General features: G+C 28.3%; 1 protein-coding gene across 3 annotated transcripts; it reads left to right on the top strand.

The window, feature by feature from the left end:
* Window positions 1–7,662: 7,662 nt before the first annotated feature.
* LOC136087455 (uncharacterized) lies at window positions 7,663–12,118 on the top strand. Of its 3 annotated transcripts, XM_065810231.1 has the most exons (4): window positions 7,663–8,045; window positions 8,196–8,831; window positions 9,069–9,355; window positions 9,756–12,117. In XM_065810231.1, exons 2-4 carry the CDS (start codon window positions 8,772–8,774, stop codon window positions 10,351–10,353), a joined length of 945 nt encoding a protein of 314 aa, XP_065666303.1. In that variant the 5' UTR covers window positions 7,663–8,045; window positions 8,196–8,771; the 3' UTR covers window positions 10,354–12,117. The 3 variants fall into 3 exon arrangements, with proteins under 3 accessions (XP_065666303.1, XP_065666304.1, XP_065666302.1); XM_065810232.1 differs by having other exon boundaries at window positions 7,663–8,822; window positions 9,756–12,118; XM_065810230.1 differs by having other exon boundaries at window positions 7,663–8,831.
* The last annotated feature ends 3,751 nt before the right edge of the window (window positions 12,119–15,869 follow it).

Genomic DNA, 15,869 nt, shown 5'->3' with positions numbered 1-15,869 from the left:
GTGATCTACAATCTTCTTTGTGTTTATCGCATATATGTATAATAATATTATTTAATATATTAATAAACTGAACTCGTTGTACAACACCACCCTTACATACTACAACAATTGCAATACACCGTAGGAGTAACTTTTTCTACCAACTATTTATGAATAAAAGTTCAAAATGAACGATGCAGATTGCATTCTAGTTATTTATAAAAATTTTAATAGAACTGGACAGAAATTTTCCTTGCGTTGTAGGGGATGCTGATCTAACAATGGCCGTTAAATTATTTTGTCTTTCTAACTTCGTACAGGGATGTGGAACTGCTTGTGACACTTGAACATAGCAATCTGGAAAAATAAGTCTTTTTGCAGGTTCATTTATAACGTCTTCGGCACCTTGATAAACAGATTTTCCCAAAACACATTCAACCATAGGGGCCAACATTTTTTCCATTTTTGATTTGCGTCTATTTTTACATATAAAACATTCACATTTTCTGCCTCTGATAATTCAGGTGTTCAGGTATAAATTTCATAGCGTATGTCTAGTAACTATAATCCCCAATTAGTTAGTTAGTAACTAAATTTAAACTAAAGTACATTATATATAAATTATATTGAGAGGGGGGGGGGAGGGAGGGTACAACCCCGAATTACTTCTAAGCACTTTTTTTTTAGTCATTCTTTCAGTCAATTTCTTCAAAATTATATATTTGAAAAATTATTAGGGAGGGGGGGGGGGCAAATGCCCCTGATGCTCCCCGGTTGCTACGGGCCGTATTTTATCTTCATAACACGGTCGCATAGTGAAGTAAGGGTCAGTCCTAGCAAGCTTTTTTCTACATTTTGAGTAAAGCATGGCAGGAAGGTCTAAGTTATTAGCTGAATTTATGTGTTATTAACTGTATTTATGTGTTTTTCCGTCATTATTTATAGGTCTTAAATCCTTGCGTTTCCTGAAGCAGCAAATGCAAAACATTTTAACAAAGTCAACGCGTTCTTTCGCATGGTTAGGCATTTTAAATGAATGCCTTAAATAAAAACTACAGATGTGCATTTATAATATTGACATGATATATCGGCCCAATTAATTAAATTTTAATTTAATGACCAAAAGCATGTTTTCAGTTCAAAATTCAACGCGTGTAAGGATTTATTATTTTAATTATTAACAATTAGCGACGGCTAGTCGTTGCTAATTGTTAATATTTGAAATAGTAATGGTAAAAGTTAAATTTTAATAATAGTAATAACTGAAATAACAATAGTAGTAAGTAATTAATTTAAGTTTAAAAATTTAAAGTAGTTAATAGTTTAGTTTGCAATTTCACTTTTGAAACACGAAATAAATGCTTGCGGGCATGTTTTTTATATGCAATTTTGTGGTGTAAGAGAAGATCTCCAATCCCAAACCACCCCTGACCCCACCCTAGGGTACGGTTCTTAAAATAAACTTTTCAAATTTTTTTGTATAATATTAAACAACAAAAAATTCATCAACAGATTTTAAATTTAATCCAAAAGAAATTTAAAAGTTATGACCATTCAAAGTTATTTCAGGGGGTAAATTTGTATAGTTTCAAACTTCTTATGGTCATAAATCTTAAACGAAAAGATATTTTTTGATGAAACTTGAAACCTATCAATAAATATTGGTCTAATTGATGATAGAACTTAAAAAAAAAAATTATTATCTTAGGAGACGTAGTTCTAGGAAGGGGGCAATTAAGGGTCGGGACGGGATAGGGTTAGCTCCAATTAGCTAAATTTTTTGCAAGCCATCCTTATTTGATACCAGAATTAACATACTTAAAATTTGATTATGCCACATAGCTCTTAGTTACCTATCTTGAACAATAAAATTACTAGGCACTCGCCTAAAATATGTGATTTCTCCCTTGGTCCCCAGTGAACAAAGTTGTTTTTTACATTTTCGAAATAAGGAAGGGTATTCTGTTAATGAACAAAAAAAAAAATTCTGGGGATATATTGCAAGGTCTCAAAGCATGTTCCTATGCACCGTGAATGACAGAATTTAGATAACCCTCAAAGTAGTTTTATAGTCCCTTTCATAATGGAAGAGTCGCTTTTAACTAATAAGGCGCGAGGCATTGTGCACCCTGTAAGTTTTTTGTATTTCCTATCTAACTTTTATAAATTTCTGAAATATCTTTGAACCTTACCTTTAAATTTAACTTTAAATTATCATAAACATAAATGATATAATTATAAAATTTATTTTTATTTGTAAATAGATTGTTTTTTAATTTATGATTCTGCGTTTAAAGTTACTAAAGTTTAATTTTTTACTTAATGAAATAGTTTTTGTTTTACTTAATAAAACATGTTTTGTTTTACTTTATGAAACATGTTTTGTTTGATAGGCGATGTATTGAAATTGTATCTTGACGATATATTAATTTTATAAAGCTAAAGTTGACCTTAATTAGTATTTTTGTAGTTGGTTAATCTACCATTTGTTAATTGATGATGCAGATGTAGTTAAGTTGTTTTTTGTAAATAAAACTTTTTTTAATTATTTTATTTTGTTATTATGCATAAATAAATAAATTTGAAGTTAATAGATATGGTGTATTTTTTCCCTTAATTAATTCGATTAACATTTTTAGAATAATTAGATGTCGCGTTTGTTCAATAAAGTCATACAATTAAAAACTATTGGAAATTGTTATGTTTTGTTAATTTGTTAATAAATGTGTAAATAAAAATATCTTTTATTTTACAAAGTTTCTACTCAGTGTAGTTAAGGCGAGTCAGTAAAATTTGCATTAACAATTTCTCAAAAATTCTTAACTTTGACAATCTTTTGCTTATGCGGTAAATGAAATGAAATAAATGAAACTTTATATTTTTTTAATAAAACTATTTCTGCTTATGTTAAAAAAAAAAAAAATTATATATATTTTTTTTTAATTTACAGAAATTATAGTTTTTATAAAGTCGAAATTTGAACTTTAATGCAATTTTGCTCAGTCTGTTTGCGTCAAAATGTCTTCAATTAAACTACAAAGTATCTAAAATTTAATTATCATTGTCGATCAAAAGAGCTAGAACTTTTACCATGTGTTTAAATCCATTAATTTCTTAAAAAACGTGATTTTTTCACTGAAAATTATGATGTTCTCTACTTATTAAGTGAGACTACTCAAAAAAATGAAATGCTAGCAGTTGTAGCTCTCTTTCTTCTATTTTCTAGATAAATTTTGTATCATTTAAATGTCTTTGCAATAAGTAAAGTTATTTCCCCATCTAGCGAAGACTAAACTTAAGAATTAAGAATAAGAATTACGCTAAAAAATTTGAAATGCAAAGAAAAAATTTAAAAAAAAGATACTACATAAATTTACTAGAAAAATATAAAGATAATTCAAAGCAAACATGGTAAGTTTTAAGAGAAATTACAGGCAGTAAGAAATTGAAAACTAGCTCTTTACCTAAAGCTATTAAAATTGATAATAAAATATTTGATGATCCAGGAGTGGTAGCTAATAAAATGAATGAATTCTTTACTTCAGTTGGACCAAATTTAGCAAAAAAAATTTCAAACATAAACAAAACAATAAACAGATGTAGTTTTCCTTTAATATCTTATCTAAATTCTTTTGAATTGTCTTTTGATGAATTTGATAGAGCTTTTAAAATGCTAAAGTTAAATAGAGCAGTTGGTCCTGATGATATCAATGGAAACATTGTCATTGATTCATATGATATCATAAAAAATATCCTTTTTAAAATATTTAAATGTTTAATTCAACAAAGAATTTTTCCTGATGAATTAAAAATAGCTAGAGTTTCACCAATATTTAAAGGTGGAGACTTACTTAATGTTAGTAATTACCGTCCAATATCTGTTCTCTCTGTTTTCTCAAAGATTATAGAGAGAAGTCTTTATAATAAAATTTTTAATCATCTTTCTCAAAATAATATCCTATACAAAAATCAATATGGGTTTAAAAAAAATAACTCCACCGAACACGCTATACTCCAAATAACACAATATATTACTGAATCATTTGAAAGTTCCAAATTTACTTTAGGCATTTTTATTGACTTGTCTAAAGCCTTTGATACGATAGATCATAAAATTCTTTTTAAAAAACTTAAATATTATGGAATCTCTGGCAATGTTTTGAAGCTTTTAAAAAGTTATTTAAGTAATAGAAAGCAATTTGTTCACTATGACGTATCATCGAAATCAAACTTGTTAGATGTAACATGCGGAGTTCCTCAAGGGTCTGTCCTAGGACCTCTCCTATTTCTCATTTACATAAGCGATCTTTATGAAGCATCTAATTTAATGACAATTATGTTTGCTGACGACACAAATTTTTTTCTATCTCATAGTAACATAATTACCCTATTTCAAAGTATGAACATAGAATTAATTAAAATTTCAGAATGGTTTAAATTAAATAAGCTTTCTCTTAACATTGAAAAAACAAAATGGTCTCTTTTTCATCCATACTACAAAAAACATCTTCTACCAAGTGAATTGCCTGCTCTTTTTATAGATGACATTCAAATTAAAAGAGTAACGGCTACAAATTTTTTAGGGGTTTTTATTGATGAAAATCTGACATGGAAAAAACACATTGAAAACTTATCCTCTAAAATTTCCAAAAGTATAGGAATGCTATTTAAAATAAGAAGCATGCTAAATAAACATACTTTAATTCAGCTTTACCACTCTTTTATTCATTGCCATCTAAACTATGCTAATGCGGCTTGGGGTAGTGTAAGTAAAGCTAAATTAGAACCACTTTATCGCCAACAGAAACATGTTGCACGACTTTAAACATCGATTTTATCTTGCTAAGCCTCTTTTAAACGAAATGAATATTCTTAATATATATCAACTTAATATTTTTAATGTATTGTGTTTTATGTTTAAATGTAAGTCTCGCACATCTCCAATTTCTTTTCACAATTTATATTCTTTAAAAGTTAAAAATAAATACAATTTGCGTAATGAAAATTTTATTCTTCAACCAGTTTTCAAAACTAATTTTGGTAAATTTTGTATTTCATTTAGAGGAGCATTTTTATGGAACAAAATAGTGTTAAAAATTTTTGATTTCTCTCATGAATGGAACTTTTTCTTATTTAAAAGAAAATTGAAAGAAATTCTTTTCTCAGTTGAAAACATTCTGATATATTTTTAAGTTTGTTTTGTTTTTTATTAATACTCTCAGGAAATATTTTATCGTAATTTATATATACGAGATCTTTTATCTTAACTTATATATATATATATATATATATATATATATATATATATATATATATATATATATATATATATATATATATATATATATATATATATATATATATATATATATATACATTTATATGTATATATATTTATGTAAATATATATATATATATATATATATATATATATATATATATATATATATATATATATATATACAGTGGTGTGAAAATTATTAAGACCATTGTTGAAAAAGTAAATTTTTTGAATATTTCCTTTAAAGACACGCACACAATGTCATAAAATGGGCATAGTTCAGTATTTTGTGGATGCTCCTCTAGCTGCAATAAGTTTTTCAACCCTCTTAGGCATTCCATCAATCAGTCTTGGACACATGTCTTGTATTTCTGGATCATGTGTCCAAACCTCTATGAGCGCCTCAATCAATGCGACTTTTGTTGTTGGTTTTCTGTCGGCAATTCTCTTTTTGACTATCATCCACAAGTTTTCTATCGGGTTTATATCAGGTGAATTACCAGTCCATGGTAGGATAGGAACATTATTACGATTCAAAAAGTTTGTAACAGAGAGTGCCCGATGACACGGTGCACCGTCTTGTTGGAAGATGAAATCACCATCAGGAAAATGAATTGGAAGTTGAGGTAGAAGGCTTTTCTCTAATATGTTGATGTATTGATGTTGATTCATTCTGCCTTCAACAATTCTAAGGGCTCCTACACCATGGGAACTTATCATTGACCATATCATTACTGAGGTAGGATGCTTGACGGTCTTTACCAGACATTGCGGATGAAATTCTTCCCCAGAACGACGGCGCACGTACTGACATTAATCATCGAGTATCTCGAACATAGACTCGTCACTAAAGCAAACCTAAAAATACAAACACACTGTAAAAGCCTTGAGCTTACATTAGATTAACATCCTGTAATCACTGGTTACATGTTCAATTCATTTTGAATTCATGCAATAAACATAGCCATTGCTACAATGTTCGATACATAAAACAATTGCACTAGTGGGTAATGATATTAAACATCATTATTATATGAAAAAATATGTTACATTTTGCTTCAACTTAAAGTACATGATTGTAAGCTCTTATATAAAAAATGGTAAAGGGTAAAATACCTTTCTCCATTGTTCTGTGGTCCAATCTTTGTGATCCATGGCCCATTGCAGCCGTTGCATTTGTTGAGCATTGGTCAAGAGCGGTTTTTTGCGCGGTCGACGTGCTACAAATCCATCTTGTATCAGCCATCTCCGAACACAACTTGTTGAGACATTGATCTGGTGCTCCTGCAGCACACCCTGGAGCTGCTTGCTGGTCATTCTTCTGTTTTTTCGAACGTTTGCAAGCAGAACCCTTCTTGCACGTGGCGTCATGACTGGTTTTCGTACTGAAGTGGAACGTCTTGGAGAGGATGTAAAACCAAAGTCCAATCGTTTCTTGATGGTAAAAACTGCTGTTTTACTTAGTCCACATCTCTTGGCAATTTCCCGTTGTGAAAATGTTTCCAACTTTAATAATGCTTCAACTTTGCCTCGCTTTCTGGGACTAGGGTCAGCAACTTTACCCATATTTTGAAAATATAATATAATCTGACAAAAAAAAAAGCTTAAATAATCAAAATCACATATTTAAAATCAGAAAAATATTAAACTGTATCACTAACAACAGCAATAATCTAACAAAAATCACTTATAGTTCGTTTGAACCATACATATTCACTTGTCTGCAACTTACATTTCACAAGGCAAAATATACCAAATGTTTACTAAAACACATAACTCTACAATAAAAGTTAATAAATTAAAATTAAAATTAATAATTTCAATACTCAGCCACACCCACAGCACGTTTATAATAAAATAAAGTAGTGCTGCAACTTTTTTAGAATCTAAAAAGTGGTATAAACTAAAAAAAAAGCTTTTTTTCTTGGTGGTCTTAATATTTTTCACACCACTGTATATATATATATATATATATATATATATATATATATATATATATATATATATATATATATATATATATATATATATATATATATATATATATTTTTATATATATATATATATATATATATATATATATATATATATATATATATATATATATATATATATATATATATACGTATATATGTATGTGTATTTGTGCGTATTATTTGTATGTGTATATATATAAATTAATGTGTAAGTATATTTATTTACAGGTTTGTATGTTTAAATATGTACAAATTATATTTGTATTTATGTGTGAATATTTGTCTATGAATTATTAAAGGATTATTTATTATTTAAAATCTGTTTAGGCGGTTCTCGATGACAAGATCTTATGATCTTCTGCGAGTATCCGCGTTCTTGTTGTAACGTTAACAAAATTGTAATTCTGGCTATACGTATTTTATTCATTCTTATATTGTAAAACTTATTTTGAATAAATAAAAATAAAAAAAAAAAAAAAAAAAAAAAAAAAAAAAAACTTAAAAATAGGATTCAATAACTTGAGATTCCATAAGTCTGTTATAAATTAAATAAATTGTTATAATGGAATCGGTATACTGCTAAAGTTAACATTTTAAAATATACCGGAATTTTTATTAAAAATATATCGCCCGTAACATTACCTAATTGTAACATAGTATATGTGATTTACAATAATTCATCAAGATACTTAGTCAATATACATAGAATTTTACAATGGCATCTATATTACATCCTCTAACTTGTGGGTTTGCGAAAATAGCCGCCTATAATGCTTTCAACATAAAGATAGACAGGGAATCCGACGAAGGTACACAAATATACACTTTTAGAAAGTATAAGTATCAGTATAACCAGTTCCAAAACCAGTTTCAAATTGGAAATAATAATAACTTTGTACTGTCATATAGTTTATTTGTTTCAAAATACAAGCAAATCATAAAAAATATTCGCCTTTTAGGAAAAACTTCTCCATCAATTAAAACAGAGGTCATGCAAGAATTTTCGTTGGAAAGATGGGGTTGTTTAACTGTAAAACAAAAAACAGATCATAGAATAAAAGATTGTCTTGGATGTCAAAATAAAATTAAGTTTAAGTATTACTTATCTCAATTCCCGAATCGCAGCAAATCATATCAATCTATTGCAGCCAAAAAAGGTCTTCTAAAACATAAACTTTATGATAAAGAGCTTATGTTAAATGACATTACAAATACAATTGTAACACAGTTGGATAAAGACTAGCAAAACACCTTTCAAACTACTTTTACAAAAACTCATTCAAAAATACTAAAAATAAAAAATAAGACACAGAAGAAATGTCCAAGCAAAGAAAGCATATAATTAAAAACACTGTGATAGATATTGAAAATCAATGGAAAGAAACATCAGTTATAAGATAGATATGAATATTTTTAAAATGTTAATACCACCAACAATTTTTGACATGATATTTTTTATATATTATTAAATATTTAGAACATATGGCAAAAACATTTAATTTAGGACAAGAAATAACCATCGTCTTATTACTAGTATGGAAACATTTAAACAAGCAGAGCAGCGATCTTATGAATTAAAAGAAAAAGTAGATACAGTAAACATTTTTTATATCTATTGTGTGTGTGTGTGTGTGTGTGTGTGCGTGTGTAAGTGTGTGTGTGTGTGGGGGGGGGGGGACAAATAAATACATACAAATAATTTATTCTTATATAAGTTCTTCAGTTGATGATTCAATTTTTATAAAAACTTAATTTTTTCTTTCATTATATAAATGTAAATGAAAATGTAAATATGAAGTTACAAATTTAAATGTATTTTTTTTTTACAATAGGGTGTAAAAAAACCTAAAAAACATATTGGATCATCACATGCATATAAAGACCAACTGAATTCATGTCTTGAGGAGGTAAAGGTTTATCAAACTGGGGAAAAAATTAACTACTCTGATCTTGCAAGAAAGTATAATATCATTGATAGTGAAAGTAAGATGCCAAAAAATGGTGGGCAGATTGTTAAAGAATTTCTAAAGGAGAACGATGTCAATCTAACAAGTTTATCTGAGCTGAAAAGAAGAAGTGGAGAAAAAAGTCCGGTTATAATTCGAAGAAAAAAAAGGCGGTGAAGTTGTATTTACAATTATTTATATTTGTTTTATCTGCTTTAATTGTTTGAAGTTTAATTTTTCAAGTTTTATAATAATTTAAATATATATATTAATAAGAAATAATAATTTAAATATATATGTAAATAAATATATTGTATATTTTTATAATAATTTAAATATTTTATTATATTTTTAAATTTTTATATTTTACAGATGTTTTTTTTATTTTTTAATATTCCTATTTTATTTTAGTTAATTGAAAACAAACGTAAAATTTTACAAATTCACAAATAAATATTTTGAATAGTTTACCTAGTAATTAAAATTAAAAACAAGAACTTTTACAAGTATTGTTACAAAAAATGTAATTAAGTATCTATGCATATACCAACTTGGAATTTTTATTTTGTTTAGGCTAACAGATTTGAGTGTTTCATTTCCCCAAGTAGAAACAAATGCTCAGGTTGCAGCAAAACTGAATTTGCTTGTATCAGAAAATAAATATTCATTAGGAGAGCTTATTGCTCCACCATCTTTCTCCAAACTTGTTGTAAGAAACAATGAAATACAAACTGAAACATTTTCTATAGATGGCAGAGTACATCCACTAAAAGTAATTAGAGATAGCATAACAAAAAATCATTGGATTTATATGAGGGTTAAAACTGATGAAGAGTATGAAAAAATGTTGCGTACAACAATTATTAACTATCTAAAAAGGATTAATGAAATGGAAGAAAATGACCAAGACGAAGAAATCAATAACTTGAAAATTAAATTAAAAAAACTTGAACGAAAAAGACATCTTATGTTATGGCATGATACTTCAACTATATGCAATCATAGTCACGTCTTAATGACAATTTCAACTTTATTTGATCCTGCAATTCATTATACATCTGAAGAATATCAACAAAAGTATAATAAAACCATAAATATTCAAGCGGTTGTTGAAGCTCCTATATGGTATATCTTTGGGAGATGTTCAGCTACTGATGAAATGCTTGTTTAGAACAAAGAATGAATGATATTATCGAAATGAAAGACCCTATTAAGATTAGTGAAATTGAAATTTATGATGAAATGAGATTTTTTAAAGGTGATGGTCCTTCAGCTCAATTTGAAGCAGGTCAGCAAAAAGGAGGTAATTATGTATGCTGGATTTGTGACATTAATGTCGTTGAGCATTCTAATTATTCCTGTTCATTAGATAGAGCTTGCATGAATTTTCAAGATCGACAAGAAAAAGTCCTTCTTACGGAATAGTCAAGGAAAAAAAGTAACGATAAAGTAAAAAAACTTTATTCATATTTAACAAAAAAAGAAATAATAGTTGAATTGAATCAGCAAAATGTATACTTTACCAAAAATAAATCAAAACAAATATTGGACTTAAAATTAACAAAAACCATGCATGGTATTCAAAGAGTTCCAAGTCTTATATTTTATCAGCCTGATATCAGTTTACCAAAAAATGGTTTATCAAAATATGTATTACTAATGGAACCTCTTCATGATGTTTTTAACCATATAAAAAATCTTCTTAGAGAACTACCCCACCATTTCGATAAAAAAGCAAAAACAGAAATTGAATCCATTATTGAACTTTCATTTGAAGGAAAAGATGTAAAAAGAGCTGTTGACTACAGATCATGCATAAAAAAAAACATCAATATATTGTCAGCAGAAATTTCAACAAAATCCATTGACAGATATTTTTATTACAATGTGCCAAATTCAAGAAATATTATACAAACCAGAATCTGAGCGCACCAACAAACTTATATTAAAAATGTATTAAGTGATATTTAAGCATGTAATGTTGATTATATCAAACCTTGGAGAAAATTTAAACGTTTTAACAGTTAGAAAATTTTATGGTAAATATTTCCACTGCTTGGTTGCACATACTCCTGACCAATTAAGAATTATTTCTGGTAGAGCTGCAAACACTGAAAAGGAAGAGCGACTATTTAATTTTATCAAAAACACAACAAACACCACATCAAACCGTCAACCGTGCCATGTTATTTCTAATGCGTTAATAAGGATGCAAGTATCCAACGACTTAGATAACTTTAATGAGGTTTCTTTAATAGAATCGTCCATTTCAAAATTATACAAGTTTGTTCAACCAAAGTCCAATACAACTATAACATTTGAAATAATAAGAAATTACCCAAACGAGTATCAGGCGATGCTACAAAAAATAGCTGATTTTCTTATTGAACCAAATATTTATTGGTGTAAAACAGATATCGGTGTGACATTTTATGAGTTTGAAAATGTTACAATAAGTAAAAAAGTTCCACACCATTTTAGAACAAAAACATTAATAGAAGAACTTGAGTATGTTAAAAGTTGCTGGGAAGAAATTTGTTTGCCAAATGCCAATAAATTAATACCTGCATATAAAATAAAAGTTGTAGATGAAATTAACAACAAGACGAAGTTATTATTTTTGAAAACATTGAAAAAACCTTTTCACTAATAATAATACATTTTTTCATGCTTTTCAGTTGAAAATAAAATGCCTCTTATCTCTTCAACTAAAAAGCATGAAAGTATTATTTTATGCATCATTTTATGATGCATCATAAGTATTTTTCTTTAAACTTTTTCACTCTACTAATTAACTTTATCTCATACTTTCCTTCTCTTAGTTTAGGTTACTATACCTTACTTCTCTACTTTTACTATTATATATTCCTAAACGTGCTTTTAAGTAATTTAAGTAATTAGTATTTTTATTTAGTATTATTATTTTTGAGGGGTTTTAAGAAGTTTCTAAATTCTTAACAACTTTTGTTTTGTTTTTTATGTTTCGAGTCGTATTTTTTTTGAAAAAGTTATTTATGAAACTTTATATAAAATATATTAAATTTATATTCATAATAAATATAATAATATACATATATATAAATACATATAATTTAAATAAATATTTACATATACGGAAAAATTATTGTTATATATAAATATATCAAAGTATTATTCATAAACAAACTAACGAAGGAACACTTTGAACGTCGAGGCTGCGGCCCAAGCTGCGCTTGATATTGTTTTTCCAAGTGCCACCTTTAACATCACCTATAAGCAATCTGTTGGTAGCATGCTAAAAGCCCCAATTCACACTAAACACTTTATTAACAGTAAAAAATAGTGATTATCAGTAAAAAAAACTAAAAAAAAATCTGGGTCCTAAAAAGGTCATCGAAAAACAATCGGGGAAGAACGTGAGGGCCGCCGGCGTTATTGGCCCCATTGTGAATGTGTCCAAAAAATGTCAAAATTTGGAATTTTTTTTGTATTTTAGACTTGCCCAAGTCGTCGCCACTTGATCACTAAAAGACAAACAGAGCACTAATTGTTAGTGCTCGACTCGAACTATATATCCAAATTATGTGTAAATGCGTGAAACAATTTTATGTAAATATATTTTTACTTAAAATTATATTTGAAAAGATAATAGTATACTATTATCTTGATAGACTTTTTTAGTTTTAAATTAATTTTGAAAGATTGCTTGCGCTCCACATTTGTGGAGTCCAAAATAAGACCTCGCGCAAACAAACAAAAATTTTAATAAACATTCTGCAGACCAGATATTTTACGGAAAAATCTCTTATGTTTAAACTAATAACTGACTGACCGCAATATCTTTAAAATGACCTTAATTATGCTGAGTAGGCATTTTTTTAAAACCGCAAACCGTAATGATTCGTATTTTATCTATGTGAACGAAAGTCTATGCAAATATCTAACATGTAAACTAAAGTTATGTAAATTATTAAGTTATTAAATTTTCTGACGGCCTAAAATATATAAATTCCCATCAAACATGCCTTTATCGGACCGCCGTCGGCACTATATGCTGGCACGACGCTGGTTCCGCTGCATTTTGCTCATCGGTTCTATGGCGGCCCACCATCCACAAGCCACTAAACCGGCAGAATCCCCGAAAATAAACCTTCCTTGGACCACCTCGTTCCCGGCGTCGGCTAAATATGCTGGCCCAGCTTTGGCGCGCCGTGCCTGTACCACTGCTTACTTTTCTTATAGCTCCTATGGCGGTTATTCGGCGGCAAAGCAGCATTGTATGTTGCACTAATTTTATAGCATTTGCACCTCGCGGTGCAAAAATGTATGTTGATCAACATTGTATGTTGCACTAATTTTATAGCATTGTTGCACCTCGCGGGAGCGAATTCGAATAAAATAGTAAAAAATTAGTCATGAAACTAAAATAATGCTATTATTAAGATATAAAATTTATTCTTGCGGTTCGTCATCATTGTCAATATTAGCTCTTCTCTTTTCGAAAAAAGTTCTTCTTTTAACAATTACGATTGCTCGCGCTTGCCTCCCACCATTTCGGTCTGGTGCTCCTCGTAAAAATTTCTTTTTGAAAATCACACTCACTAACTGTACTTATAGGCGGATTCCTTTGCATGGCTCCTTAAAATAAATATACGCGTTAGAGATTTTAAAAAAATAGCACGTTTACAATTAAACCGATAAAAATCCGACAAAACAAATGACATTTTCTCAGAAATGCATGCTAATATACCTGCATAAACAAAAATCAACTCACTTTCAAGTACACGCCTACACTGCAATTCTTTTAATCCAAATTTATTTTTTATATCCAATTTAAGGTCAGCTTCACTTTCTTTACGTTGACCACCGGTCCAATTAAGCTGACAACAAAGTTGATTTGTAAAAAGAGAAGCAGACATTCTTCTTACAGCATCTTTCAGGTTGTATCCGCCTTTGCTAGCTACAGCAATAACCTATATATAAAGATTAGAAATACTTTGTAGCAAAATATTTCATTATGTTTATTAATATTTAAAACAATTTATTAAGTTTGAAAATACTGTCTTATCGTTCTTTATGGGCTCTTCAAGTGTATTCAGCTCTTTTAAGTCGTTAAGAGGTAAGTGTAGCTTATCAAAAATTCCTTCATCATTTTCCCCCGCAGTTTAACTTTGCAGCAATTTTGTATTAATTTTAGTTTGACGTTGAAGATCTTTCAAGCAAACTTTGATCTCCATAACAACATTTACTAATGAAGTTATATCAGTTGGTAAAATGTTCAAAGATGCAGAAGGAACGACAAGAACATTGTCAGGAACAATGTATTTTTTTTAAATATGGGTTGTGTTTTCTCGAAATTGAATTGAATATTTGTTACTGATGACAGTTGATTTGTATTATTATTTGGTGAAGATGTTAATAAACCTGGAGAAGTTACTCTATTAGTAAGTATATCATTTCAAACCAGTTGGTTTGGTATTGCCAATGATATCTTAGGAGTTTCAGGTAGAATGTGTCTCTTCAATAACTTTGTCATCTTAGCTTTGCTTTGCTTATAGCTGTTATTAAATTTATTTGTGTCATTATCACTCTCGTCCTCATAATACCAGAAATCGTTCTTTCTGAAAAAAAAAAGTAAGTTAATGCAGAAAATAAGTTAATGTTTTAGAAATGAGAGTTTTTTATTAAATACAAGAAATACTTATCTACTAAATTCTAGTTTTATAAACTGTGCAGAAATTCTATTGAAACTAGATAAAACAAACAAAAAACTAGACAAAAAGGTATTAAAAAAATAAGTAAAAAATAATAAAAATAAACAATTCTCAAGTAAGAAAATCAATAATAAGAGAAAAATTTTTTTACAAGCTTTTTCATATGTTTCTGAATAATAAATAATTTTATTTAATTTCATAAATATTCGAGAGGTGATTTTGATATTATCTGAAGATGGTTTAATTTAGTTTGCCCACTAATTATAAAAATCTCTTACTTTCTGAAAAAAAAAAGTTATAATAGATTATACCTGTTCTATACATGATGGAAATGGTGTGCTTTGACCAGGTGTTATCTGGGATCTCCCCGGCTTTGCTTGATTTTTTAATTCTTGCATCACTAACATATTGTGGCCAATAGCATGAACTATCATCCACTAACCAATTGTTTGGTATAACATACATTGAACCTTGTTCGTTGAGAAATGATACAAGGTATTTCATTTTTCTTTCTTTCTAAAAATCAAAAACACTACTGGGTTAGGGTTAAGGTATTATGGCTAACCCTAACCCTAATCCTGATGAGTAAATATTAAAAAAGATTCATAGCTGTCAAAATGAGTACATTGCTAAACAAATATTTATTTATGATTTAAATGTTATTAGTAAAAAAAAACTAAACAATCTACAAACAAATCAAATAGTAATTAATATTTAAAAATACTATAATAGCAAGCAATAAGCAGTTTTTTTTATAAAACCTTGTATACAATAACTCTAGTGCATGCTTATTTTTTTCTTGACATTAGACTTAATTAACTTATAATATAAGGTAATTTTAACGATAAAGCATGTACAACTTAAGTTGTACATGCTTTGTTGTTAAACATAAGGAGAAATTTATCAATATAAGTAAATTTGTCAACATAAGGAGAAATTTCTCCTTATGTTGAGTTTAAGCTATACAAGTTTTTTTGTGAACTTTAAGCACATC

This window comes from Hydra vulgaris, chromosome 11, assembly GCF_038396675.1.
Source record: "Hydra vulgaris chromosome 11, alternate assembly HydraT2T_AEP".
NCBI classification, from domain to species: domain Eukaryota; kingdom Metazoa; phylum Cnidaria; class Hydrozoa; order Anthoathecata; family Hydridae; genus Hydra; species Hydra vulgaris.
The sequence above is the reverse complement of the archived record's forward strand: the minus strand, read 5'-3'. Positions and strand labels throughout refer to the sequence as shown.

Excerpts from the sequence above, each read along its gene's own strand:
- LOC136087455 (XM_065810231.1), top strand. The coding sequence starts at position 8,772 with ATGGAAACATTTAAACAAGCAGAGCAGCGATCTTATGAATTAAAAGAA. Across the intron at positions 8,832-9,068 it reads TAAAAGAAAAAGTAGATACA|GGTGTAAAAAAACCTAAAAA; the intron begins GTAAACATTTTT and ends TTTTTACAATAG. Across the intron at positions 9,356-9,755 it reads ATTCGAAGAAAAAAAAGGCG|GCTAACAGATTTGAGTGTTT; the intron begins GTGAAGTTGTAT and ends TATTTTGTTTAG.